The sequence below is a fragment of the Rhodamnia argentea genome, chromosome 11 (genome assembly GCF_020921035.1).
Source record: "Rhodamnia argentea isolate NSW1041297 chromosome 11, ASM2092103v1, whole genome shotgun sequence".
Taxonomy (NCBI): domain Eukaryota; kingdom Viridiplantae; phylum Streptophyta; class Magnoliopsida; order Myrtales; family Myrtaceae; genus Rhodamnia; species Rhodamnia argentea.
In genome coordinates, this window is record NC_063160.1 from 18,531,963 (window position 1) to 18,557,130 (window position 25,168).

The window sequence follows — 25,168 nt, forward strand, 5'->3', positions numbered from 1 at the left end:
TGTTCCTAGCCCGTTTGAACCTTGCAATAAAACGGTCGAGAGCCTCATTTGTCATTTGCTTTATTGTTGACAAATCCGATACCGACAAGTTCGATACCGCTTTTTGAAACTGGCCATGAAACAAACGTTCCATCCGCTCCCATGTCAACACCGAATTGGGTGGTAGTGTGGTATACCATGTAAATGCTGTCTTTGACAAGGATAATGGAAATAGCCTTAATTTCTAGTGATCCGCATGTGTAGCATCTCCACATAGTGCTAGAAAACGATTGATATGTTCATACGTGGACCGATCATCCTCACCAGTAAAAAGTGTGAACTCGGGTATTTTAAACCCTCTTGGATACGGGATCGTATCCATCCAATCTGGGTATGGTTTTCGGTAGACATTAGCCCGGTATCCTACCATTGGGTTAATGTATACGGGTGCCTGGTCGAACACTAGCTGATGGTACTGCGGTTGATATGGCATTTGATATCCAGGTTATGGTACATGATACATGGGTTGCACAACAAAGTGAAACATAGGCTCGGGACCTGGTGGTTGTAGAGCCCGATTCATCTGGCGATATCCGGGTCGTATGGCCCGATGTCCAAACCGCCCTGACCCCCTGACCTGGGGAAATTGGTCCCGCCCCCTAGCTTGCCATTGCCCCCTAAAGGGTATTGCCCCCTGATTTTCGATGATCATGGGTACAAGTTGTTCATTGACAGGGACGGGGTTATGCTGGGCGGCAGCAACCTCCCGACGAGCAATATTCTCGTCTTGTCGAACATGGTGTCCCGGAAACATAACGGTGTCCACGGGTATATCTTGTCGAATAGGATGTTTAGGGAACATACACGTGTCCGCATTTACCGGAGGTCTAGGTTCGTTAGCAGGTAACGCCTCCCCTCGTTATAGAATCCGCGCAGGTGCTAAAGGCCGAGTATTCTGTCCTACATGGCCTACATTTAGCGGTGTCGTTATCGGTAACCCACCACTTGCTGTTGGTATAAAATCATTCCCTTCTTGAACATGAGGTGGGTTAACCGTAATCCCATGTTGTCCCGCAGCACATTCGTGATATATGTTGATGATTAACGGCCCGACAACCTCGGTCATTCGCTGAACCATGTGATCAGCAAACTCGTTCTGGACTTTTTCGATGGTACGCCTTATCGATGTTAACATGACAGGCGTCATTTCCAGATTTTTCCTTGGCTCCTCGACGTTCTGTCGAGAGACCTCGACATCCTCTTGATGGGCCGTGGATAACTCCATTCGTTGTATTTCTTCCAGGAGATCGTCTCCACCACCGTCTAAGTTGTTACGTCCTCGTGTGCGTGGTATAGCACTTCTCTCGAACCGACACCAATGGTCCCACCGGGCGTGCCAAAAAAGATTATTGCGCGTCAAAATCCTTCGACAGGGCTTTTTTGGTTATGGGTTCTAGGTCCAAAATGACTATAGCCCAAAAAGGGTTACTAACGCGAGAATCTTTTATCGAACTTAATCCGTTCGTTTTCCGAAAAGGAGTTCTGGGTCGGTTTTGGATAGAGAGTGTCAAATGCAGTAGATTGACGCAAAAGGCGCGTTACAAACAGATTTTCAATAACTTCGACGGCCTAATATGTGCAATAGTAGAAGTATGTAACAAATTTCGACACGATCCTGGAATTGAATCGACAGGATCGGGAGATGATGTAGGACACAATGCTGGAATTTAATCAACAGCATTGGACGGGGGATTGTAGGACACAATACCGGAATTGAATCGACGGTACTAGACAAGATGGGTGAAGGGTGCAACACCGGAATTTAATCGACGGTATCGAACCTAGTGAGTAGACGTCGGAATCTAATCGACGACACCTAATTCTGGATATGATACTCGCCGGAATTGAATCGACGACGGAGATCTAAAAACTATAGCTAGGCTAGGCTAAAGGCTAAGAGCTAGTTGAAATGCAAGTGTTTTGGGTTTGTTGTGTGTGTCTTGTATCTTGCCACTGCGAGGTATTTATACGCGAGCTCTTTGGTAACCGCCGATCGGTTTCTTCCTTTGGCCCCACGCTTTGCCCCTTTACATAAGTCACGTGGATGACGGTTTCCCAGTCTTTGCGCCTTTTCTTTTTACCTCGTGGGGATTACCGCCAACCGCTTCGATCGTGGTCCTCTTCCGCGCGCTTTTCTTGCTCCGGAAGGAAGTAGCGCCAGAATTTACCCCGACACGTGGCACCTTTTTGATTGGCACGTACCTTGCTTCAGTGTTCCTTCCCGTAGCTGATTATCGCTCCCTCACGTGCTTATCACGAGCTTTCTTGGATTGTTTTAGGTGTCAATAGATCCAATCCAATCTTCACGCATGTTCCGCATTTGTCCTCTCGTGATTGTTGCGACGTATGGAAATCTTATATTGAAGTGCTGCTTTATAACGAATCTATGGATTAACTTAGACATCAGTTCAGTAAGGTAGGTACTGGAAAAGGTGCAGCTTCTTTTGTATAAATAACTGAAGGTTGCACTTGCACCAGAGAAGTTAACTTCAAGCAGTATCAATGGTGGCTGTAAGATGATCAGCGAGGGCGGCTCATCTCCTTAATTTGAAGACAAGAAATCTCTATTGAAGATTTACATGTACATAGGAAACTTTTGTTTTTGCCCATGAATTTCGTTATTTACAGTAAGAGACACCTTTTGGGGCATTGCCAAATTGAAAGGGAGAAAAGAAACAGCACAACTTCAGCTTGTGAAGGCAGTAGATGACTCTTCGTGAAAGTTCAAGTAATTCTGGATCTGGAAGAGGCAATCTCCCCCTCTCTTACAAATGCAACCGACACTCCTATATAAGTACATAACGAAGTACTCTGACATGACCAGACCTTTACTTCGTGATCACACATAAAACAAATCATCAAAGGACTTCTCAAATGCGGCAATAGATTCTAAATCCTTTACTATGTTGGATATGGAGTCGCAGCAGTAGGTGATGGTGCCTGTGCCGCAGTGGGTGCTGGTGCTGGTGCTGGTGCTGGTACATAGCTCACATGCCGACCTATAATTGTTCCACAGTTCGTAGACATTCTTCCCGGAGTAACTGCACGAAGAAACTGTCGCTATATGTATACTTCATCATGGCATTCAGATCACTGACAAAACCATTTCTGAGGCCACCACAATACTCGAGAAAGTACGTGGTGATTGCATAACCTCCCTTGCAGGCCTGATCCTCTCTTAGGCCAGCTTTTGGATGGCCAGTGAGCCTTCAGCCTCATTTAATCGGCAATGCCGGTAATAAGGCCACTTGGGGCCATACCATTGCCAGTCCACTCCCACACGTGCGTACTTTTGTGGTAGGGGATGCCAGCAAACTCTGCTCGGACGTCGCCACTGTAACGTAGTATATACTTGGCGTTCAAGTGTATGTTGTTGCCTATCGTGCTGGGGACAGCAAGAGGATAGCTCCCAATTCCCTTACCAGCAAAGCCTTCATAAGTCAGTATCACTTCCATGTAACCTTTTCCCTCGCCTACTTTTCGATTGAAGGTTTTCAAAATGAACTCAGAGGTGAGCGAAAGAACACTCCTGCTATAATTATCGCCGAAATAGAACTCGAACAGGAAAAAACTGGCATCAGAGACATTGCCAAAGGTTAATTCATATTGGATTCTTGCAGTTGGGCTAATAGGAGCAACTCGGATTGCTCCAATTGGTTCGAGAGCAACCACCAAGAGCAGGGGAAGCAAGAACCGGATAGGAGTCATTTTTGCCAAAGGAAAATATGGGCTTGCACTATTGCCTTTTTCCTCTGTTTCCCACAATTTTAAAAATTGCAGGAAAGTCCCTGCCATCTGCTAGCAATTTAGCTCTTTATATATGTTTGTTTATACCATTGGTTTGTAACATCTGTTTGGTAGCCAGAAGCCCACACAGAATGTCCAAATGTATAAGGAATACGAAGATACTACCTGTTCATCCGAGAAACTAACCATTCGCAAGCCATTGCCTCTCAAAAACATGTCTGCGAAATGGAACTGAAGAGCCCACGAATCCATCACGAAGAACGGATTAATAACAAGGAGTTCTCTGAGATTAAATGCTAATGCTTGGTTAAAACTCTCTATAGGACATTGTAAGAAGGGAACATTATCTGTGGAATAAGAGTACAAGAATGCTACTGTCAAAAAGCTGCTATCAAAAGCATGGCAGTGCCAACTGCATATAATCCTCATCAGTCGAGATTACTGTAATCGGGAGCTTCAAAAGGAGCAAACTTGATGACGTGATGGCGAAGCCATAGTTCATACATGACCAAATGAAACGCATCGTATTTCATCGGAGGTGTATTCCACATGAAGTGTCTCTGAACCTGCTTTACCAAACATGAGAAGTAAAACGATGGAATGAGGGAAATGACCAATGCAAAAGGAAGTTACTGAGAAGAGTGCACAGAACACACAAAAGGAAAATTTTCTTCCAGGATTAGACTATAGCTTCTTGTTCTTTTCCTTTATTTTACGAAAGCAATGCCATCAGCTAATCAACTAGAGCCACAGTTCAACATTTGGCTTCCCCACTTGATCCACCAATATTGTTTGAAAGCTAAGCTCAGAACAAGCATAGCCCTGCTTTTACCTTGACTAAATTCTGATGCAACGCCATGAAATCTTCATCTGAAATGTTCAGAAGAATGCGCTTCAGCTGATAGACATCATCCTCCTTAAGTATGACAGAGAATTTTCGCCAGTCGAGGATATCATTGAAAGGCAAGTCGTAGTAATCAGACATGATCACTGCCAAACAATAGAAATCTACCAGTTAGAGAAGCAGGCTTTGGGGCAGCCCAGCTGAGAGGAAAAGCATTGGAGGCTCAGAAAAGGCAAAAGACAGACAGGCCATATTCATCCTTGCATCGAAAATACTAGACTTCTGAGAGTTCAATTGCTTATCTAGAACCCAATTAACAATTCTTTCGAGAAACATTGAAAGTACAAGTTTTTCTCTCTTTCGAATAACAGCTTCGAACCGAAAGAAATGTAAAGTACAGTAATATTTAGACCATCATGAACTATGAATCAGTGTTCATCACTTGTAGCCATTCATGCATGTGCTGAACTAGCCTAATCGTCAAGGCCAAATATAACAGCTTAAGATTATAGATGTGAACTAATAGCATCCTTGCTACAACAGCATAAAATGTAAACAGCGAGTAGTAATACCTGGAACACATCCATAACGGATTGAGTCTGCTATGCATGGACTGTTGACTTCCGACTTTCCAGGGCATATGCAGAATTTAGCCCCGTAAAACTTGTTATGCTTCCCTCTAGTTCCATTCTGTCGGCTGTTTTGGATATCAAGTTCATCATCGTCGCTCCATACAGTCGTTAATGCAGATCTTATGTTGGAATTAGTGCGTCCGGCCCAGTAACCAAGCGTCCTCCTGGAAGCCGAGCCAAGTTAATTCTAACAGAAGTGGGTTGAGGACCATAATCCTCACTAGCAAAACACGAGTCCTCAGTACTACTTGAGTATTCCTCATTATATAGTTTCTTCCAGGAGTGACATGAAAGGAATTAAGCTATTTGATACATGCCTGGTGATCGTATCATTTCCACCGGCAGGATAAGAAAATGGCATCCTCACTTGAGGAAGGGCGACATCTTTGTGTGGAATATATCCGCTGTTATAACTCGATGAGCACACGACGCGAATCGAATTCTTCACAAGAAGTGGAACGCCTTCTGTCGCTCTCATGCCCATTTCATGGCAAGTTACAAAGAAGTGATCTGCGCCAAGTGTTCTGTTCCAGTAAGGGTACTTGATCATCAGCCTCTGAACATAATCTCCGAACCCATTGGTTATGCCTTCCCAGGATAGTCCCTGCAAATAAAGAATTGCTCCGAACATCATAGTTCGAGAGAGAAGTTTGCTTTCAGTGAGACGCCAGCAAATTCAGTTTGCTTAGAACCCAAGAAAGAAAGAACAGAAAGGAAGGAAGGAGACCTGGCCTCGCAGCTTATGGCAAGAAACGGGAAGAAAGAAGAGGTGAGCGTGATCGGGATCGAGCGTGACGAACCGGCTTTCACGAACGTTCTTGAAGAAGAACCCTTCGCTCGCATACTTGCCAGCTAGCCTTTTTGGAGTGCGGTGTCCACCCGGGTAGACAAAGACCCTCAGCTTCCTCTCCATCTCTTCGTAGTTCGTCTTGAACACCTTCCATGAATGGTAGATTCCAGGAGACACATCCATATCGTCTTCTCCTCCTCCTGCATTGGCCTTCACCTAATCCAAGTATGCCAGATTCAACAACAAGGAGAGCATGCCCGCACGACATACAAACAGAAATAGAGAGAACTTACCATATCCATAGGATGTGAGGAGAGCGTGGGGGAGAAGAACCGGATGTTTGCGTACATAACGAAGAATCCAAGTACCACTGCGAAACAGAAGAAGAAGCCACCAGAAGGAAGCCTCATCCGCGGCCGGGCCGCCACAGATGGCCTCATCATCACTCCCTCGAAGAAAGTACTGTGCGATATGCAACTTTGAGTTCGGCCAATATTTTTCTAAGGAAAGCATATGCGGATTATGATTTGAAGCTGTGGAGTTTGACTTGAAATATAAAGTGGGCGATGAGCACAATCAGTTTTGACAGTTGAGTTAAAAAGAGAGTTGGTTAAGTTCGGTTCGGTTTCTAAGCTTTGATTCTTGAGTTCATTGCGTTATGTTGTTGTCGATGACGTGGAATATGCACAAGATAACAACCGTGGGATGGGCAACTACCCTTGACAACCGTTGATTGCGCTGGGGGAAATTAACATTAGTTTGCTCAATTTTACAAACTCCCGCAATGCCAAAACCTTTGTTACATATCGTTAAATTTTATTTAATATGAGTTGACATCTTAGCATCTTCTACAAGTTCCTTGTTTCATCATTCCTTAATTGAACGTATTGTAGAAGTACCAGACAGGTTAAGATTCAATTACGATCATTTCCACCCGCTCATCGGCAATGCATCCCCTTCATCGTGGATGAACCATAAATCAAGCCCTTGAAATGAAATGGCGAAAGCTTGTCAGATCTTTGCAAAACTACAGAGAAGTTGGTCGTGTGCCCGTATAATACTCCTTAAATAAGGTCTGTTTAGCTAAAAGAGTGAACACCTCAGAACTCCACACGGCCATGACTTCTCGAAAACTTAAACAGATCTGCCATGGAGAATAGAAGAACATCGCGAAAGCAACAACCCCCATCGGAGGGCACACCGTAATCAACTGCAGTGGAAAATTCAAACCACAATATGTTATCCAATCACAAAACTCTCAAGCATCAAATAAGCTGTACAACGGCATCTAGCATCTTATTTACAGAGTACATTGGACTCTGCACAACCCAGATCACAGTTGTGCATATAAGCACACCCCAAAATTTCAAACAAATCTACGAAAAATGCACGGACGTCATTCCTAATAGATCATATCGGTTTCTCAGCTAAGTATAAAGGAACATAACATAAACTTGAGAGAATCTCTCAGCGATTATGAGACAGTGCTGGTGGTTTCTGGTTCCATCGCCAGCCGATTATCAAAGAACAGCTTCAGAAGGATACCTCCATCAATCTCAGAATGAGATTTTTCTCCACCAAAATTACATTTCGAAAAGAAGCTGCCTTTCCAGAAAACAAAACAAGAAAAGAATCATCGGCTCCCTATTACTAAATTTAGGAGCTTACAAAAAAATGCAACTATAATGCTACTTTGTAGACCAATAGAAGATATGCGCCACCAGTCAATGACTCGTGCCTGTGCACTGAGGATAGACGAGTTACCATTTGAGCCCCCGGAGTTGAAAAGCTCTTGTGCGACAATGACATTGCAAGCAAAACCATGCAGCCTTGGACGTGATGAAATAACCTTATCTTTCACTGATCAAGCGAAGGATAAAGACTGGGCATGTGAGGGCGTCCGCTCCCATTAGAATCTGCATTAGCATAAAAGGGTGTCTGCAGCTCTCCAGAGTGGGATGACTTTCGACTTTTTGGATTGTTCGGGGAAGCCCCAAAAGAATCACCAGAACTGCCGCTTGTTGTGTACATCGATGAATTTGGTAACCCATGAATCCTTGGTAACCCAGTTCGATCAGCACCCAAACTGTAACCTTTCTCGACCGTTTCAGCTTCCAATGGCAATTCATCCAGCGTCTACCACAGAAAATGCAAAAAATTAGTCACTGAGCTAACATATTAAATGTGTCATGCAAGACAGCCTTTTTCTCTCCCACTGAGCATCCATGATATTATGGATCTCTAAATGAGAATCTTGATTTCCATTGTTTTCTCTCTTTCTATGCTTTCAATGACGAGAAGTTCAGAAAAACTCACCCGGAAAGCTTGTTGAAGCACTCTAAGGGTTTCTCGAGTGCGCTTTCTCTTCAATGCTATTTCGTCAGGTTCTTGTAACATCTCTTCAAACAGGTTCTCTCTGTTCATAACCAATACTTGCAGAATTAGTATTCAAAAGACAGGAAAACTAACTGAATAACAAGAAAAAATTAGCAACAGTGGAAATCGAAAATTTGACAATGCGAGTGAATATTGACGTACCTATAAAGCTTTTTGATGAAAACATTGTGCAGCTCTCGTTTTGTATGATTCACCTGTCAGAGAGAGACAAGAGAGTGAATAAACATGAAGACCATATCAGCTTGTTTTATGGTTTTGAATTATAATCAGTGTTGGAAAGTATCAATTCACAACATTAAAAGTTAATAAAGAGCTAAAAGTGGCCATCAGTTACCCTAATAATGGCAAAGCAACGTGGCATAACAGATGACGACTAACATGATTGCCTTGAGCTATGAAGAGGCACAATAGCAGCATACAAGAGTCACAGACTCACAGATAAGTGCCTCTCAGAAAAGTGGTTCACACTCACAACAAAGCTATGTATTTTAGTTCAAGCTTCCAACTGAACAAACACATGGCCAAAGAGAAAAGCATTTTCAAATACTGGAACTCATCTATATTTTATAATAGAATAAGCAAAATTGTGTTCAACCAAGGGCCATCGCACAAAGTTTACACCTATTATTTAAAATGTCCAAGCATTAACAAAAAATTTCTCATGTCATTCAAAACCCTTCAGAGCAACTTGTAAAATTCTCTTAGGTACGAGGACATATAAAGGTGGAATAAACATGAATATCTCAATTACTCACCAGGAAATGCATGATTGCTTTCGGAACAGAGTCCTCAATATTCTTTCTTACAATGTCATAGTACGATCTAAGCAGCAGTTTCGTTACTGTAATTTCAATAGCCTCCTGCTCCGAATGGCTTTCCGATGGCCTCAAAACAGTTGGGGGCTGAATCAAACAAGCAGGCATTGAATGACTCTAGTCAAGAATCTTACCACTGTATTAAGAAATTGAATGCTACCACAAGGTTTTGGATGATGTACATGGACCACAATGTGAAGCGCATACCTCTCTCAAATGAATCATAGACATGGCCAGATCCATGTTGTGTGCAGGTTCATTATATGCCTTGCTTGTCGAACTCTCTTTAGCAGATGTACGGCTATCGCTGCCACCAAATATTGACGAGATACCCCAACTTGAACCACCTGTGTTTCCTAACAACCATTATTATAAATTTTGAAAAAAAAGAAGGATAACATAATTTAGCGTCTCTATAAGCACTCCAAAGGACTAGCTCAGCCCTCTTCCACCTCAGCAAGCAAGAGCAAAAAGTAAAACCACAAAAGAATATACACCTAAAAGAAAGATCTGAGCTACAACATAACTAGCACAATTGCTTTAGATATTCAACATACTATTTGTCATTTAAATCCATCGTGCTTCGAGGGTGACTTACCAGAAGGAGCCACTTTCTCAGCATCCGCAACAGGCCGGCTACCCTATTTAATCATTCAGACATACAGGAAGTACCTCAATTAAACAAAATGAAAAGTGATCTTTCACCAAAAAGAAGATTTAAAATTTTCCCCAGTACATCCATAACAACCACAAAAAGGAGATGATGCGTCCTCGTCTCCTAGTTTAACTACGAAAAATTAATGCAAGCAGGAAAATCCCAAAACCTGATCAGGTACAATTCCATTGACTTGTCTGGCAAGAATAGCTCTAGATTTCACATTCCTCTCAGATGTCGGTGCCTTATCAGTTTCTGTACCATCCTAACCAACAAGGAAGGGGTAAGGATGTTCTGAAACATGGAGGTTAAACCATTGCAAAAATAAAGAACAGTATCAACGAACTACCTTCTGCCGGGAAAGAGGTAAAGAACCCCTGGAGGACTTGATCTGCTGCATTGCTAACTCGACAGCTTTGCTCCCACCAACAAAATTTGGGTGTGAAGTATTTATGTAGTCCATCTGTTAAGTTGGATTAGCTTATGCCAATAACAAAACGAAGAAATAACCTAAAGTTTAAAAAAAATAAAAACAATAATCCTGACCAATGATCATAGGAAGACCAACATAGAGGAACAATATAGGGAAGACCAAAAGAATCATGATTTTTGAATAATACTGCCAGTACAGCACAAAAATAACTTGCATGGAAACATACAATAAAAATGACAGCACATTAATAACCCTCCCTCTACTCATAGGGTAATTATTCCCACTTTTGACACAGTTGTATCCTGATCACCCAACCAAAAGAGTTGTGACATTGTTATCAATGCTACTGATACCAATATATGACAGAGAAGCGCTCCCTCCCCCTCCCACTCCCTCTCCCTCTCCCTCTCTCGCACACACGCACGCACGCACGTCATCAAGTGGCCAAGAGAGTTGTGACTTTCCAATTAATATATGCCAATTGTTGTCAATGCTACCGATGTAAGCCAGAGAATCTCTCTCTCTCTCTCTCTCTCTCACACACACACAGTAGTTCCACACACGTGCGTCATCAAGTGGCCAAAAGAGTAGCAACTTTCCAATTGATATATGCCAATTGTTATTAATGCTACCGGTATATGCCAGAGAAGCTCTCTCTCCCCCCCCTCTCTCTCTCTCTCTCTCCTTCACACACACACACACACACACACACACACACAGAGTAGTTCCACACACACCCGTGTCATCAAGCGGCCAAAAGAGTTGTGACTTTCCAATTGATATATGCCAATTGTTATCAATGATACCGATACATGCCAGAGAAGCTCTCTCTCTCTCTCTCTCTCTCTCTCTCTCTCTCTCTCTCTCACACACACACACACACAGAGTAGTTCCACACTTGCATCTGCAACCGTATCCGCTGTCCTCCAAGACATGTCATGGATAATGGTTGATAATGAAAGAAAGATTGCACGATAAAACTACTTTCCTTCTGATACTGGACAATCCAAACCTAAGAATGAAGAGACCAGCGTACCTCCATCTCAATAATGTGACCTATCATGGTCTCGGATGGCTCAAGACCTTCCCGCAAAAAGTTCCCTATTACTTCATCCATACGCTTTCGCAAAACCGGAAAGCGTTGCAATTCATTCACAAGACAACGATGGCTAATCTGAAGAAAGGACTTGAAAATTAGAGGACTGAACAAAATAATTCATAGGATGCAATATGGAGATCTCACGTACACAAACCTTCATTAATTCATCATATATGAACCTGGCACATTGAATACTTGGATCTAACAATCGAGCTATTTGCCTTCGAATGAGAACTTCAAAAGGAACCTACAAGAAAACTAATCAAATTAACCACAGCACATTTTATCGCAAGGGCAATACCTCATGATTATCCCATATTTGACAAGAAACATTCAGACGGAGAGAAGATGCATACACCTACTTCTGGCACAAATAATGCAGATTTAGGACCCGTTGCATTCTGAATTGCAGTCCGAATATCGTCATCAGTTAAGTCCTCACATGGATCCACTTCCTATAAAAGGTATTAACAAAAAATATTGAACAAATCAATAGCAGGCAGAAAGTCAGCCAATCGTCTACGCTGCTAGATGAATGTGTAAACAATTCTTTAATTTATCATTTCTCAAAAGACAGAAATAAAACAACTTCTGCATCGACCTCCTTGAAGCAATTTTCTTCCACCCTCTACATGGCTTATCCATAGACAACATATGTCAGTTCCCCAAAACATAACAAAACAAAGGAATGGTGTCTCCTCTGAAGAGCAGCATGAGAATGAATTTCAATCATTCCTTGAGACCGAGTCTATAAGCCAGGAATGCTTTCACTATCAAACAGATCAATAACCCTCTAAAATGTCTATTGATTTAGATAGTCACAAGATCTGCTCCGTTGCAGCATTGCACATGAAAAAGGCATCTCAAACATCACATTTAAAAATTGACAATGTCTCATAGCTACAGGGTCGCAAGGCAAAAAAGCCAAGTACCAAATGAGAGCATAAAGTGTCCGTATTCCACAACTGCCAAGTTAGATTGTAGTCATGCTAATCATCTCCTTGCCTCCAGGACTCGGCGACAAATAACGCATTACAAGGAAAGGGGATCAAATAAAACAAAATAAAGACAGCACAAATATAGCAGGAAGAGATGTCAATTGCAAAAGAGATAACAGGCAAGCAAAGCCACACTCACACTCCGTCAGTAAACTTAACCAGACATGAGCCAAGGAAGCAGTTCAAATGCTACATAAATTGCAAGTCTTTCTCCAAAATTTAATGCAGTATACACACCTCTAAACTTTTGACAAAAATTGATTGAAAAATATAATGTATGCGTGCTCCACCAGACAGCTCAGATGTAGACATTTCTTCATTCTTTCCCTCGACCATTGAAGAAAATGCTGTTTTAAACAATAGTTTGGGAATTGTCAGTGAGCTAAGAAGCCAATCCAGCAAATTGAGACAAGTATGTAGTGGAATCAAAGAAATAAGTAAATGTTACCATCAGAGTATTTTGACAGGATGTTCAGTAGCAAGGCTCCCTGACCAGCCTGTTCAGCAGGAAAAAAATTGCAAAAAGTGGCAATGGTGAAAACAAATCCGAAACGCAAATGTTCCCATACTACAATAGGGGAAAGCATACACACATAAATCAATTGCTCAGCCTACAATGTTCCTTGTGTGTCAGAGAAAACTATCAACCAGTTCTCACTCAGAATAAAAGTAGGAAAATCACACCTTTGATTCAGTTATTTCTCCATAGCTAGCATGCTCCTTTGCAACAGAAACCAACGCAGTGCTGATGCGAGACTTTAGCCCTGGAAGCACTGCCTTGATATGTTGTACTAGTATCTGCAAATAAGTTGAGACAGCACATCAGATTTGTTAACAATATAAAGGCATTCTGAACACATCTCAACTTTATAGCTCTAATCAACTCCATTTCTTCCTTTTTCTATTACACAGGAACCTTCTCCAAAGCCCAGAGCCCAAAGGGACTGTGACTAAAGCCTTATCTTTCTGAAGAAGCCTTTTCATATGTAAGAAAGAGCCTCTTAGCATCATTCTTCAGCTATCGAAATTCATCTTTGAATCTGAATTTTCTTCAGTATCCAAATTTATCTTAGAATCTGAAACTTATATTTGGTTGCGCAAACAGAAAATTTAGGTTATGCATTATCAACTCCATCAGATGAATTATATTCTTCTATAAGTAACAAATGTAAATGTTTAAAGAGTATATGTTACAGTGCAATAGCAATATATAAAGAATAGAAGACTAAGTGAGGAGAGTCCACTACATTAGATACATAAAACATCATACCTTGACATTGCTATCCTTTCCCCTCAAGTGATTCATAAGAAGCTCTAAAATTTATTCTTAGCCGCGACTCATTTAGTGAAACTAAACGTATATTACATGATATGTGCAAAGTATCTTTAGTTATAACATGTAAGATGACTTTGATGCACAAAGGAGCACGACCTCAAAAATTGTGAGATTTCGTGGGACTACCGCCAATTATTCTAAAAGCTTAAGCTGTTACATGAAAGCGCGGTTTAAGATTTATATATTTTAACACTCTCCCCCACGCTTAGTTTGGTCTTTTTGCTTAGTACTAAGAGTCAAAATATTTAATTGGGAAGACAAATAGGGACTTAGGAAAATTTGAATTCGGGACCTCCTAATCTGATACCATATGAGATTTCGTGGAATCGCTACCAATTGTTCTAAAAGCTTAGGGGGTTAGACGAAGGCACAGTTTAACATTTACCTATTCTAACAAAAATAATGAATTCGAAAATAAATTTACCCTAACTGTCTGAAATCTTTCTTACCTGATTCAACTTCTTTGCCAGCTGAGGAACACCACAGCGATCGGCAAGGCCGTTGTATACCTGCATAGGATAACAAGAAAAGGATAAAACACAGCTGAAAATCTCCATCAAATACATAAATCCCGATAGGCAAGCGTTCATGTACTCATACAGGACGACTTCGGAAGAATTTTTCTTCTGCTGCTAGTGCATCCTTGATACTCCGATTAAGCATGATGTCCTGTCAAATGTCAATGTTCAACAGTCAAATTATCTAGACATAAATTATAAGCCACAAAATATTGACACAAAAAGTTCAAGGCTCCTCTTAGCTTCAAAATCGGCGTTCAAGTTCATAATATGGACATTATCAAGTCTTTCATGCTATCCAATACCTCTTGGCTGCGATTCACAACACCCACATAACCTAGCCGCAGGGGGATCACTTTTCCGAGCAACAGATTTCGTGCGTCTGTACCTCTGTCCATAATGTCCAACTGAAGCCACAGAAGAAAATAGGCAGAAAAAACATATAAAAGCAAATTACAGAGAGAAATTTAGATGATTCACAGATCTTTCATGATCCATCAAATGCCACACCTTAGTGATGACACCAATCGTCCGATGCCCTGGGCAAGTAAGGATTATAGGTTAGACTAAACCCCCCAAAAAAGGAATTACATTTGATGATGTGCTATAATAAAATGTACCATCAGGATCAGCCATGCCAGCCATCTGCAGAGCATCAGAATTTGCTAAATCCGAGTTTGCCGGTGTGACTGCCAGTATCAAACAGCTCTGAACTTTGATGTAAGACATTATCATTGTTCTAATGCGTGCTTCTATGTCAGAGGGCTGATCACCCACTGGAACTTTGGTCAACCCCGGCAAATCGACCAGCGTAATATCTAGAACGTTTGGAGAAAAAATCTTAAGGCGAATCTGCTTGTCCGAGACTCCCTTATTCCCACCCGCTTCCCTCTCTGTCTCGGCCTGTAACCAAGGGGAGATAGTCAAAAGACTGGACAAGACTGATGTCCAGTCAAGACTTGGACAAACATCGTAAAACAACATGAAACTTGAAGCGAACACAATGTAAGATGTGGCAAAACATATGATCAAGCGCAAGTAGCTAGTAAACCATCCAAACCTTGCTGTAATTCTACCATGCCAAAATCCTACCGGAACATTCCCAACATAAATTATTTTCCATGTCGCCCAATGAGCTGAGCTCTGCCCCTCCCGAACTGAGGAATCTAAAATAAGTCAAAACCGCGGGGGGAAATCACCTGAATCTCTCTCCGAATCTCGGAGAAATCGTAGAACCGCTTCCCGGGCAAGTGCAGGAACTCGCCGTACTCCTCCTCGGCCCCGTCGGGCTTGGGCTTGGTCTGGAGGAGCTGGAGCACGAGGGGGCGGCGGGTGCAGATTTCGTTGCCGCGGGGCAGGAAGTCGCGGCCGACGAGGGACTCAAGGACGCTGGATTTGCCGCTGCTCTGGCTGCCGACGACGGCGACCTGGGGGAGCTCGATGGTGGACTGGCTCCCCAGCTGGGCGAAGATGTCCTGGAGCTTGTTGACTATGGGGATCACGGAGTGGCCGAGCGGCGGCGCCGGCGACAGAGAGGGCGACGGCGACGGCGATGCCGGTTCTTCCGCCATCGGAGGAGGTGCGAGCGGGTGAGGACGAGGAGAGGGCAGATCGGCGGCCCGAGGGTTTGGGGCACAGTGCCGGTGCGAGAAGAGCAGTACTTCGAGAGAGAGAGAGAGAGAGAACTCAAGAGAAAGAGAGCGTCTGTAGTGGTTGTGATTTAGAGAGAGAGAGAGAGAGAGAGAGAGAGAGAGGGGTTGAAATCGTGATTGGGAGTTACCGAATTAGGGCATGGCCTACGGGACTCGGACTGACTCGTTGGGTCTCCACTCCTCTGCTACGAAGGAGCGGTGCGCGAGGACTCGAGAAAAGGCCGAGTCGAGTTGAGTGGAGACGAGCCGACAGATTCGGAAAGAATCGGAAATTAAAGATCCCTACCGTTCTTTTCCTTTTGGGACTCCTCGAAGGCCCATTTTTAGGTTTCGCAGGATTTAAGGTGGTTTCTCGGAGTCACCGCAATTTTGAACTTGTTGCTCAAGCCAACTCTTTTCGAAAACGGAGGATTATTCGCGTAACCGTCAATTTTGGATTTGTTTCCCAAGCCAATGCATTTTGAAGATGAAAATTTATTCATGTAATGGCAATTTCGGACTTGTTCCCTAAGCCAAGGTAAATTGTGAAGGAAGGATTATTCGTGTGTGTATATATGTCTTGATCGATCCGTTCGGGAAAGGCTTTATAATCTGTCTCTACCAATATTTCCTCGCTTGCTCATCTTCTAATTTTTAGCCTATTTTGCTGATAATAATTTGAACAGAATTCTCGTGAATTCGTGAAGAATTGTCATTTCGAAGTATAGATGCAGAGGTCGTGAAAATCGTAAATCGCCCGTGCTTGCGTGTACGTTTGAACGATGAGGACAACATTGGAGGTGAATGCGGAGATCATCGTCTTCCTCTTCGATGGATAGGCTTTCTGTTTCGAAGTCCGAATTGATTGAAATCTTTGGATTAGAAGAAGGGATTTGGGGATGAAGAACCAAAGAAAGGTTGAACCGATTCCGTGGGCCCGTACAAGTCCGAGATCTTTCTGGATGGATCCACGAAACGGGGCCCAAAGCATCTTTTTTCTGTAATGCCGATATTCTTCGTTTATATAAAGACGGGCAGCGTCCACGCATTGCCCTTTCAATCCATTTCTCTTTTATCTGTCAAACGAGGAAAACCCTCTCTTCTTCCCCCTCCGCCGCCTCGACACCTTCGACCGCCATGCCTCGCCGCTCTGGAGGTGATTCCTTCTCTTTCTTCTCCCTCTTGAGTTTTTCGTTGTCTCTTCTTGGATCTGACGTCTGCTCTCTGCTATTCGCCATTCTCGTCCGTGCAATCTCTTGTCTCGTTGCGTGCGCGGGGTTGCTAGGGTTCTGAGCTTACGGTACATGTGTAGGTTTTGAATTCGTTCGTTTGGTTGTTGAGCAGATTGAGGAGACGGATGAAAGTTTGGATCTTTTTATGTTTTGTGTATCGATGCTTTGAGGTTACTGGCACGAGGTTCCTCTTTTTTTTTTTCATCTCTCATGTGTCCCAGAAAATAGGAGTGGTCGGTCGAATCTTGGTTCGGTTTTGGCTTTCTTCTAGTAGTTGTTGTCTTCGCTAATTTGGCTTGCGGACAAGTAACTAGGTCCGCCGTTATGTCTTGGTTGGATTCTGATGCGAACGACCGTGGAAGTTGGCCCATTTCACCTCAAAGTTCGTTCTTTTCTGTCTAACTTGCTGAAAATTTTTGCTATGCAACTTGGGCATGCATCTCACAATGAGACTGCCTTTAATTATTTGCTGTCTCAGTGAATAGAGGCTGGGAAAAGCAGAAAATTTTTGGTTACTTCTTTTACCTTGGCTGTTATCTCCTGCTGATTGTGTTTCTTTATCATATGATTGGGGAATTGGAGGAGGAGTGCACGAGCGCGATGGCTTTTGAAGCATAGTTGCATGTCGTTGCTCTCATATGTGGCTTTAGCAGCTCTTGTCAATTAGGAAGCAAACATAGGTTAGGGCACACTGCTATTAGTTCTAGAAGAATTGATCTTGAGCTATGTTATCCCCTTTATCTTGTCCTGCTGAGCTGTCCTATGTTCCTTTCCATTTTGCATTTTACAGTTGTCAAAATATCGTCTATTGACATGTAAGTGACGGCCTTTTTGTTAATGTGCTGATTCTGTGCTATTGCTGTCTCAAAATTCTTTTTCTCCAGGAAGATCTGCTCCCCGTGCAGCCCCTCGTCCTGCACCAGGTATTCTTTTGGTGCATGTTACATTCTTTTGGAGGTGGACCTGTTGGCATGGGAACACAAGTTCTATGTTGTAACTATCCAAAGAAAGCAAGCTTGCGCTCCACTTATGTGAATGATTTGCTTATGTCTTGAAACAGTTAACCGTGCTCCTCCTCCAGCCCCTGCTCAAGGTGGCGGTGGTTCTATGTTAAGTGGCATTGGTTCGACCATAGCTCAAGGTATGAACCGATGATATACTTGTTCCTAAATACATATGAGATATGTCCTTCCAATGATTTCTGCTTCAAGACTCTGAGATCTCATTGCTCTAATTGTACGATAGGTATGGCTTTTGGTACTGGAAGTGCTGTGGCTCACAGGGCTGTGGATTCTGTGCTTGGTCCTCGCACTATTCAACATGAGACAGTGGCGGCTGCTGCCCCTGAAGCCACTACAAGCAGCAGTGCTGGTGCTGATGCCTGCAACATTCACTCTAAGGCCTTCCAAGATGTATGGTTCCCTTCCTTTGAGTTGCCTCATTAACAGTCATAGGACCTGGATTTCTTGGGTGAAAAAAATAGTTCATAGCATTTGGAGGATGATAATAGCATAGGATCCTGCACAGTTACACACATGGAGAAGAGAAAGGATGGATGATTTGATAAATAGCTGCACTAGGTTTTCGGTCCTAGGGGTGGGCAACTCAGCTGGTTCAAACCAGCCCGAACCTGCCTTACCCAACTTGTTTTGGGTTTTATCTGAGTTCAGATATCAGTTCCAAAACCTTGCTACCGGGCTTTAATCTGTGCGGTTCTTGATTCCTATGCTGAGCCACTGATTCGAGCCAGAACCAATTAGGTCAGTTCCAGGGTCAAATGGATATAGAACAGGTCATATATACTTAAAATAATAAAACGGTGAGATACAACTGGGAAGAGTGAACCTGAGACCTCCAACTTGAAGTAGGCAATAAGACCTCTCGACTAACGCACTTTTTTATCATAGGCTACAAAATTATATAATAACAATTATTTGATTTGTACTAGATAATCCCAGTTCCTGAGTACAACTGTGATCCGGCCAGGCTGGTGCACGTATAACTGGTTCGATTGCCAGTTTCTTTTTCTCCGGATCCAAGACCCATAGGGCGTCATTCCAAGTTTCGGTCTCATTGATGCTCATTTGAGGTTATGGTTATTTTAGAAGTTATAACAGATGAATTTAGAACATAATTTGATTCCATTCCTTCCCCCAAGAAATAGAATCTTGTTAGGATGTGATGTGATGACCCTCAATGTCTTTCTGTATGGCTTATGTTCTCATATTTCATGTGAACATCTTTTCAACTTTTGACAGTTTATATTTCCATGTTTCCTTTGGTATTTGGCAGTGCGTTAACAACTTTGGGAGTGACATCAGCAAGTGCCAGTTCTACATGGATATGTTGGCAGAGTGCAGGAAGAACAATGGTTCTATGCTGGGAGCCTAAACTCGTATGGTCGTCTCTGCCATCCGTTACCGTGATGAGCAAAATTCATTTGAATATTCTCATTGGAATAATCCATTACGGGTGATGGTGAAGTATTATTCTGTCTATGGTTGTCGTTTAGATTAAATAATCCCGAGTCAAAACTATCAAGGTGGGAACTTTTTAAATCATCATCGTTCCGTCGAATCATTGGAACCGCTTTTATTTGGGATAGTAGTGTCTTGGGATGCTTTTGCTCTGGAAGAATTTACAGTCTGATGACCTTCTATTGCATAATTTTTTGTGGTTATGTGAATGGATGAGAAGGGGACGTGGAATGGCATGATCATTAATTAGTACATGCCTTTGTGAACGTATCTATGCTGTTTAGCAGGTTTACTCTCCAAAAGTACCAATCCGGAGATGCTGTCTCTTCTGCACGGGGAGGTGGAGGAGAGGATTCCGCCTGAAGAACTGATATCGTTGGGGGTGTCGAACACTGTAATCAGTTAGAAACATCAATCTTGCTGTCACTAATATCATTCATGTCATTGACAATTTCCAACTTAGTTGGTCTTGCTGTCATTATTCACTTCATGTCCTCGACAATGTCCAACTTAGATAGTTGGGAGTTGTTGAGTCTCTCATCAGATGCGACCTACAAGTTCCTTCAAGCAAGTAGCGTGGGTTAAGAAGAGCGCTTTAGGGAAACTTGCTGAACATAATTAGGCTAACTGTTTGGTTTCAGAGGCGTGCTCATTCAGAGCTGCGCGTTCTTAACTTTTAGCTACAGCGTCTTCGCTACTTCCAGTTTTATTTATAGCTTGAGCAGTGCTATAGGACATATGGCAAAAAAGGAAAAAATAAAACCAGTGTTATTTCTGGAAATTTCTCAAAAATAGCCACGTTTGAATATAATTAGATGAATCCGACCAAATATATGTATAATATGAAAGCTTTTTTCTTTTTAACCCATGGCATTGTTTCTTTTTCTATATAATTGATGAATTAAGAGAGAATCTTCAAGAATTAGACGCTAACTTGGATTCTTGCTAAAGCATTTTGCATGAGAAGTGACGGAGGAAATGCAATAGTAGATTAAATATCACCTGCCAAATTGCAAGTAATCTTCCGATCTAAGGAAAGTCGTTTCGGTGAGCAAAAACAACGGTGTTGAATTGATAAAACGTTTGAATGTCAAAGGCAGATTCAAGTTGCCAGAAGGAGATGCAACCAAGGATAAGAATACGCTTTTCTCATCAAATTGACATTGGTGGTCTTAGTCGACCCCATTTCTTGCTCCTAATGGACATTTGCACTTGCTGCTTTTGAAAGCAACATAAAACATTCAATCATATTTTTACAACTCCTAACAACACCCTTCTTCTCTTTTCTTCTTTTCTGTAATTTTTTTTTCTTTTTGCGCGCTTTATTTCTAACTACAATCAAAGAATTGATCACAAGAAACCACCCTTGAGAAAGTTGATGCAGAGTTTCTCCCACGCCTCCCTGTCCGGCTCACATGTCCCCATGTTGGCCTTCAGATCATCAGCATACGACTCCTGCAAGGGAATACCGAGAAAATCGTCAGCTTCTAACTTGTTCTTTCCGGTGACAGAACACATGGAGATAGAAATTGGATGAAACCTACGGTGATGAGGTCGCGAAGGACGAGACGGTCGATGAGGTGGAGAAGGATGTCGAGGGTGTACTCTGGGTGGCCTTGAATGCCCATCATATGATCCCCATACCTAAACATCTCGATCCCCGTTTTGTCCGACCATGCCATCAACTCCGCTTTTTCCGGCAGTTCCATCAGCTATTTAAATTTTCCCAGATTCAAAGTATATCCTCATATTTTCTTTAATTTCGAAAAACGAAATAACATTGTGCCATCAGTCTTTATTTTAGGTTATAAGGTGTTGTACCTCATCCCGGTGGCATTCGATCACAGAGAGTTGTGCAGGAAGTTCGAGCGATGAGAAGTGCTTAGAGGATGGAGAGAGTTGTATAGTTGTCAGTCCTATGTCCCATGATTCGGCACGTCCAACTTTGCCTCCCAGTGCACGCCCCAATATCTGGACAACCAAAAACAAGAAAATGGTCAAGAAAGGCGCCGAACTTATACTCCGATGACCACAAATCGAATCTAAGACGAGCAAATCGGTTTGTTCTGTCACGAGAACATCGACAAGTGACCTAAAGAAGATAAGATTCCTTCCGACAGTGCAGGTCCATCGTATTGTTGAGGAGGGAAACAAACGGCCAAGGTTTGCTGATCATGGCAGACAAAAAAAGGAGGATCACAAGGACATGTCAAACCCCATAATCCAGCACTTGAGGAGTGCCCATTACTGGGACATTCTCACTGAAAAACAATGCAAACCCCCCGACTTCGATTCGACATGAATTGCGACTTGCAAAATTGGGTTTCTAAGCATTCAAGCGATGTGTGTAAGATGAAGGCGGAAACATAACATGGCAAGGCTTATAAATACAAGACAGACAGCAGCTCAAGCCTCAGATTCACATGAAATGTGGCTAACTACTACTAAAAACCCAAGTGGCTTCACGTTGGATGTCTCTGTTTTTTGTAGTTCAATGTTATGGTTTCTGTAACCGATGGCAAGCAATTGTCTGCAAATGAGACGCGTCAATACCCACAAGTACATGTTGCCATTGATTGTGGATATGAATCTATGATTGCCGGACAGCGAATTAGCTGGTTAGGCGCGGATGACACCTGGGACAGCTCCTGTGAAGTACTCGTTTCGAGCCGAATTCGGCATCTGGACCACGTGCAAATACGGGCCATATTCACATGTGCTGTTAATGAAAGTGGGGGCAGTTGACAAGGGGAACTTGGGACCACCCCTTTAAGGACATACCAATCTCGGGTCCCTCGAGCTGCAAGAGACTACTTGCCCAGATTATGAATGTCCATCACAGAACTGGACGGCAACATAATACTATCTTTTACCCAGAAAATGTCTGGCCATCTTCTGGAAACATGGAAAAATGGAGACTTGCAGCAGAAAACTCGTTGCCAGAGCCAGACCCATTCAAGGCCTAAAAAGGATGCGACATCCGACCCCAGTCCCAGGATTCAATTCGGTAACTGGTGAAAAGAGACCCGAGTTCGACCCAGTCTTGTCGGTGTAACCGCATCGCTCGACCCGCCAACCAAAGGTACAGTTTTGGTTGGAGGGACCGCCAATACATCAACGTGCGATTGGGGCCCGGGACGCTCGTGACAGTCACAGTCGCGTCGCCGTAACGCTTGTCGGCATCCCGTATTTACCGGCGTTTCTCTATTGTTCTGTTCAACGCCTCACAATTTCGTCCCCCCCAGTAACCGCCGTCAAAAAGAAAGAAAAGAAAGTTTATTTCGCCACAAGATGCTTTTGAAAAAAGGAGGAGGACAATACCACTTTCAAAAGATGATTTTTCACGTCAATTTTTTATGTACTGATGCAAAATACGAGTACCCATTTGGAGTGTTACTGGTTCAAAGATCTTCAGATAGTTTTCCAAAGCCTTGGTCGACTCATTATCCTTAATCGAAAACTCTGATCGACCATTTTTTTTACGGCAGACACAACCGGAGAAAACTACGAAGAGGACAGCGCGTGAGCATGGGACTCGCGATGACTATGGGATGTGGAATTTTGAAAAAAAAGGATCGATTTTTTCCTGTGGATTGTAATGAATACCTGGTGCCCGAAGCAAATGCCGAGGACCTTCTTCTTCATGGAGTCGAGCTTCCTCAGCAGGCTGACGAGCTCGCAGATCCAGGCGTCGTCGCCGTGGGCGTCGTTGCAGCTGCCGGTGATGACGAAGCCGTCGTAGAGCTCGATCTCGCCGTCGTCGGGGAGCTCCCCGGCGGACACGCGGTACACGTCCCAGACCTCCCCCTCCTCGCCCAGCATTCCCTTGAAAACCCCATGATACCCCCCGTACTGACTCCTCATGTACTCCGAATCCTGCGCGCACAGCAGCACCGCGAACCTCTTCACCCCCATTCCTCTCTCTAAACTCCAAACGTTCCCACAATAGAGAGAAACAGAGAAACAGAGAGGAGTCGTCTTGTTGTCTCTCTGTTGAAGACGTTTCTGCGCGTGCGAATACAATGGTCGAGTCACGAAACATGAGCAGATTTATACAGGGGAGGCCCGAGAGCTTAGGAAAGGGCCGTACGGGTAGGGCTGAATTTACGGTTCTGCCCCCAAATCCGTGTCCTATTTCCATGTTCGCCCCTTTCTTTCTTTCCCTTTCCCCTACTGTGGGCAGATGAAAAGAGCCGGTTGAGTAAATTAGGAGACGGTCAAGTTCGAAGAAGGGACCGCTGCCCCAGACGCCAGGGGAGGGAACGTATCTTCATCAGATTCCGAGACGGATTCAGAAATCCCAACAGACCCAGAATTCTTCTTCAGCCCACCAATCCAATCGTTTTTCTTTCGCCGGGGTTCAGAGTGGAATTCCACGTTGACTTTTACGCACCGACTCGTGGCCCACCTCTCGCGCGGTCCCGGCCAATGGCCGGGTCCGCGGTCCGGGGTAGACATAAGTGCGGTCGTTGCCGAATTACATCACTCAATCGAAACGACTCATGATCACATGCACGTACGAGTCACGCTAAAGAGAAATTTCACGTTGGAGAATTTGTGTGATATGGAGCAATTAATATATCTAAATTTACCTATAAATTATTGATTTATATTTTTTTTAAGTAAATACGAGTTCAACTGGATATATCGACCGGCTCGTACTCAGAACATTCTCTGTTTTATTGTCTTTGTCAAACCTTTATCCGACCCAATCACGTGGTTTCTTTTTTTCCTGTTTTTTGGAGGCAATGACGAGGTTTCTTCAATTGGCAAGACAAACAGCTACTTTGATGCAAGAAGCAATCTTTCCAGGCCGAGGACAATCGACTCGTGGGCAATCTTTAACCCTACATAGACATTCCGATGCAAATTTATCGCCATAATGGGAAGATCGTGACACATTTCTGAGACCATAGTCATTCATTTCGCATGAATCCTTCTGTTGCGGCCAACATTTTTTGACATAACAACCGCATTATCACGTAAATGTCTCGCATATTTAACACGTAATCCGCATTAGTTTTTCTCGATTTCCCAAAATTTCTTCACACCAATTCTCGTCTGTATACTACTAATAACGATTATCATCTAGAGCGCGTATCCATATAGGATCGCGGCGAATCTTGGGAAAAAAGAGATTAATTTCTTCCTAATCGAATCGGAAATGCAATTCTCATTATCACACGCAAAGGACTTCAAGATTTTCTTGGACCGACTTTATAAATATAATGGAATGCTTACACAAAGTCTCCATCTACAATAGTGCATTATTTCCCCTGCTGGCCAAAAATTTAAGAAAAAAAAAAAAAAGGTAAGGGCCGCCCTCTTTGGCTTTCTATATGGTATGCTGATGCTGCCCATCATGTAACTTTGTCCCAAAATTGCACGTAACGTGGGTGACAAGGGCAAGACCAAAGCAATGTTTTTTTTTATCATTGATGTTGTCGATTACTATAACGAAAAATGCACGCATCGATCGCGATTGATCTTTGCATGGAATGTAGAAGAAACGCGTCGAAGAGAAC

General features: G+C 43.1%; 4 protein-coding genes across 10 annotated transcripts; 1 reads left to right on the plus strand and 3 right to left on the minus strand.

Annotated features, from left to right (window-relative positions):
* Positions 1-4,055: 4,055 nt before the first annotated feature.
* On the minus strand, positions 4,056-6,599 carry LOC115747268 (probable glycosyltransferase At5g03795). Its single transcript, XM_048272074.1, has 6 exons — positions 6,346-6,599; positions 5,990-6,262; positions 5,580-5,866; positions 5,203-5,426; positions 4,619-4,776; positions 4,056-4,352 (listed from the first exon to the last, which is right to left on the minus strand). The coding sequence occupies exons 1-6, from the start codon at positions 6,493-6,495 to the stop codon at positions 4,215-4,217; spliced, it is 1,230 nt and encodes a 409-aa protein (XP_048128031.1). The 5' UTR covers positions 6,496-6,599; the 3' UTR covers positions 4,056-4,214.
* A 691-nt stretch (positions 6,600-7,290) lies between these two features.
* Positions 7,291-16,227, minus strand: LOC115747265 (dynamin-related protein 3A). 7 transcript variants are annotated; one of them, XM_048272073.1, is made up of 21 exons: positions 15,503-16,227; positions 14,924-15,206; positions 14,814-14,842; positions 14,609-14,710; positions 14,386-14,454; positions 14,235-14,294; positions 13,134-13,247; positions 12,898-12,946; positions 12,687-12,796; positions 11,808-11,906; positions 11,606-11,698; positions 11,389-11,526; positions 10,269-10,382; positions 10,089-10,184; positions 9,863-9,905; positions 9,472-9,620; positions 9,205-9,381; positions 8,591-8,643; positions 8,369-8,468; positions 8,059-8,188; positions 7,291-7,968 (listed from the first exon to the last, which is right to left on the minus strand). In XM_048272073.1, exons 1-21 carry the CDS (start codon positions 15,872-15,874, stop codon positions 7,910-7,912), a joined length of 2,439 nt encoding a protein of 812 aa, XP_048128030.1. In that variant the 5' UTR covers positions 15,875-16,227; the 3' UTR covers positions 7,291-7,909. The 7 variants fall into 7 exon arrangements, with proteins under 7 accessions (XP_048128030.1, XP_048128025.1, XP_048128026.1 ...); XM_048272068.1 differs by having other exon boundaries at positions 7,291-8,188; positions 15,503-16,223; XM_048272069.1 differs by having other exon boundaries at positions 7,291-8,188; positions 11,814-11,906; positions 15,503-16,221.
* A 745-nt stretch (positions 16,228-16,972) lies between these two features.
* Positions 16,973-19,830, plus strand: LOC115747266 (hemiasterlin resistant protein 1). Its single transcript, XM_048272075.1, has 5 exons — positions 16,973-17,090; positions 18,051-18,097; positions 18,217-18,307; positions 18,412-18,578; positions 19,459-19,830. The coding sequence occupies exons 1-5, from the start codon at positions 17,072-17,074 to the stop codon at positions 19,555-19,557; spliced, it is 423 nt and encodes a 140-aa protein (XP_048128032.1). The 5' UTR covers positions 16,973-17,071; the 3' UTR covers positions 19,558-19,830.
* Positions 19,831-20,944: 1,114 nt separating this feature from the next.
* Positions 20,945-23,663, minus strand: LOC115747227 (gamma-glutamyl peptidase 5-like). The gene is made up of 4 exons (XM_030683288.2): positions 23,250-23,663; positions 21,465-21,614; positions 21,188-21,355; positions 20,945-21,098 (listed from the first exon to the last, which is right to left on the minus strand). The coding sequence occupies exons 1-4, from the start codon at positions 23,556-23,558 to the stop codon at positions 20,994-20,996; spliced, it is 732 nt and encodes a 243-aa protein (XP_030539148.2). The 5' UTR covers positions 23,559-23,663; the 3' UTR covers positions 20,945-20,993.
* Between the last annotated feature and the right edge of the window lie 1,505 nt (positions 23,664-25,168).

Excerpts from the sequence above, each read along its gene's own strand:
- LOC115747268 (XM_048272074.1), bottom strand. The coding sequence starts at position 6,495 with ATGATGAGGCCATCTGTGGCGGCCCGGCCGCGGATGAGGCTTCCTTCT. Across the intron at positions 5,427-5,579 it reads GGAAATGATACGATCACCAG|GAGGACGCTTGGTTACTGGG; the intron begins GCATGTATCAAA and ends CTCGGCTTCCAG. Across the intron at positions 4,777-5,202 it reads CCGTTATGGATGTGTTCCAG|TGATCATGTCTGATTACTAC; the intron begins GTATTACTACTC and ends ATTGTTTGGCAG.
- LOC115747265 (XM_048272068.1), bottom strand. The coding sequence starts at position 15,874 with ATGGCGGAAGAACCGGCATCGCCGTCGCCGTCGCCCTCTCTGTCGCCG. Across the intron at positions 14,711-14,813 it reads CGATTGGTGTCATCACTAAG|TTGGACATTATGGACAGAGG; the intron begins GTGTGGCATTTG and ends CTGTGGCTTCAG. Across the intron at positions 12,797-12,897 it reads CCTGTCAAAATACTCTGATG|CATTTTCTTCAATGGTCGAG; the intron begins GTAACATTTACT and ends TGTTTAAAACAG.
- LOC115747266 (XM_048272075.1), top strand. Across the intron at positions 18,098-18,216 it reads GTCCTGCACCAGGTATTCTT|CTTGAAACAGTTAACCGTGC; the intron begins TTGGTGCATGTT and ends ATTTGCTTATGT. Across the intron at positions 18,579-19,458 it reads ACTCTAAGGCCTTCCAAGAT|TGCGTTAACAACTTTGGGAG; the intron begins GTATGGTTCCCT and ends GGTATTTGGCAG.
- LOC115747227 (XM_030683288.2), bottom strand. The coding sequence starts at position 23,558 with ATGGGGGTGAAGAGGTTCGCGGTGCTGCTGTGCGCGCAGGATTCGGAG. Across the intron at positions 21,356-21,464 it reads TCGAATGCCACCGGGATGAG|CTGATGGAACTGCCGGAAAA; the intron begins GTACAACACCTT and ends AAATTTAAATAG. Across the intron at positions 21,099-21,187 it reads TCCTTCGCGACCTCATCACC|GAGTCGTATGCTGATGATCT; the intron begins GTAGGTTTCATC and ends ATTCCCTTGCAG.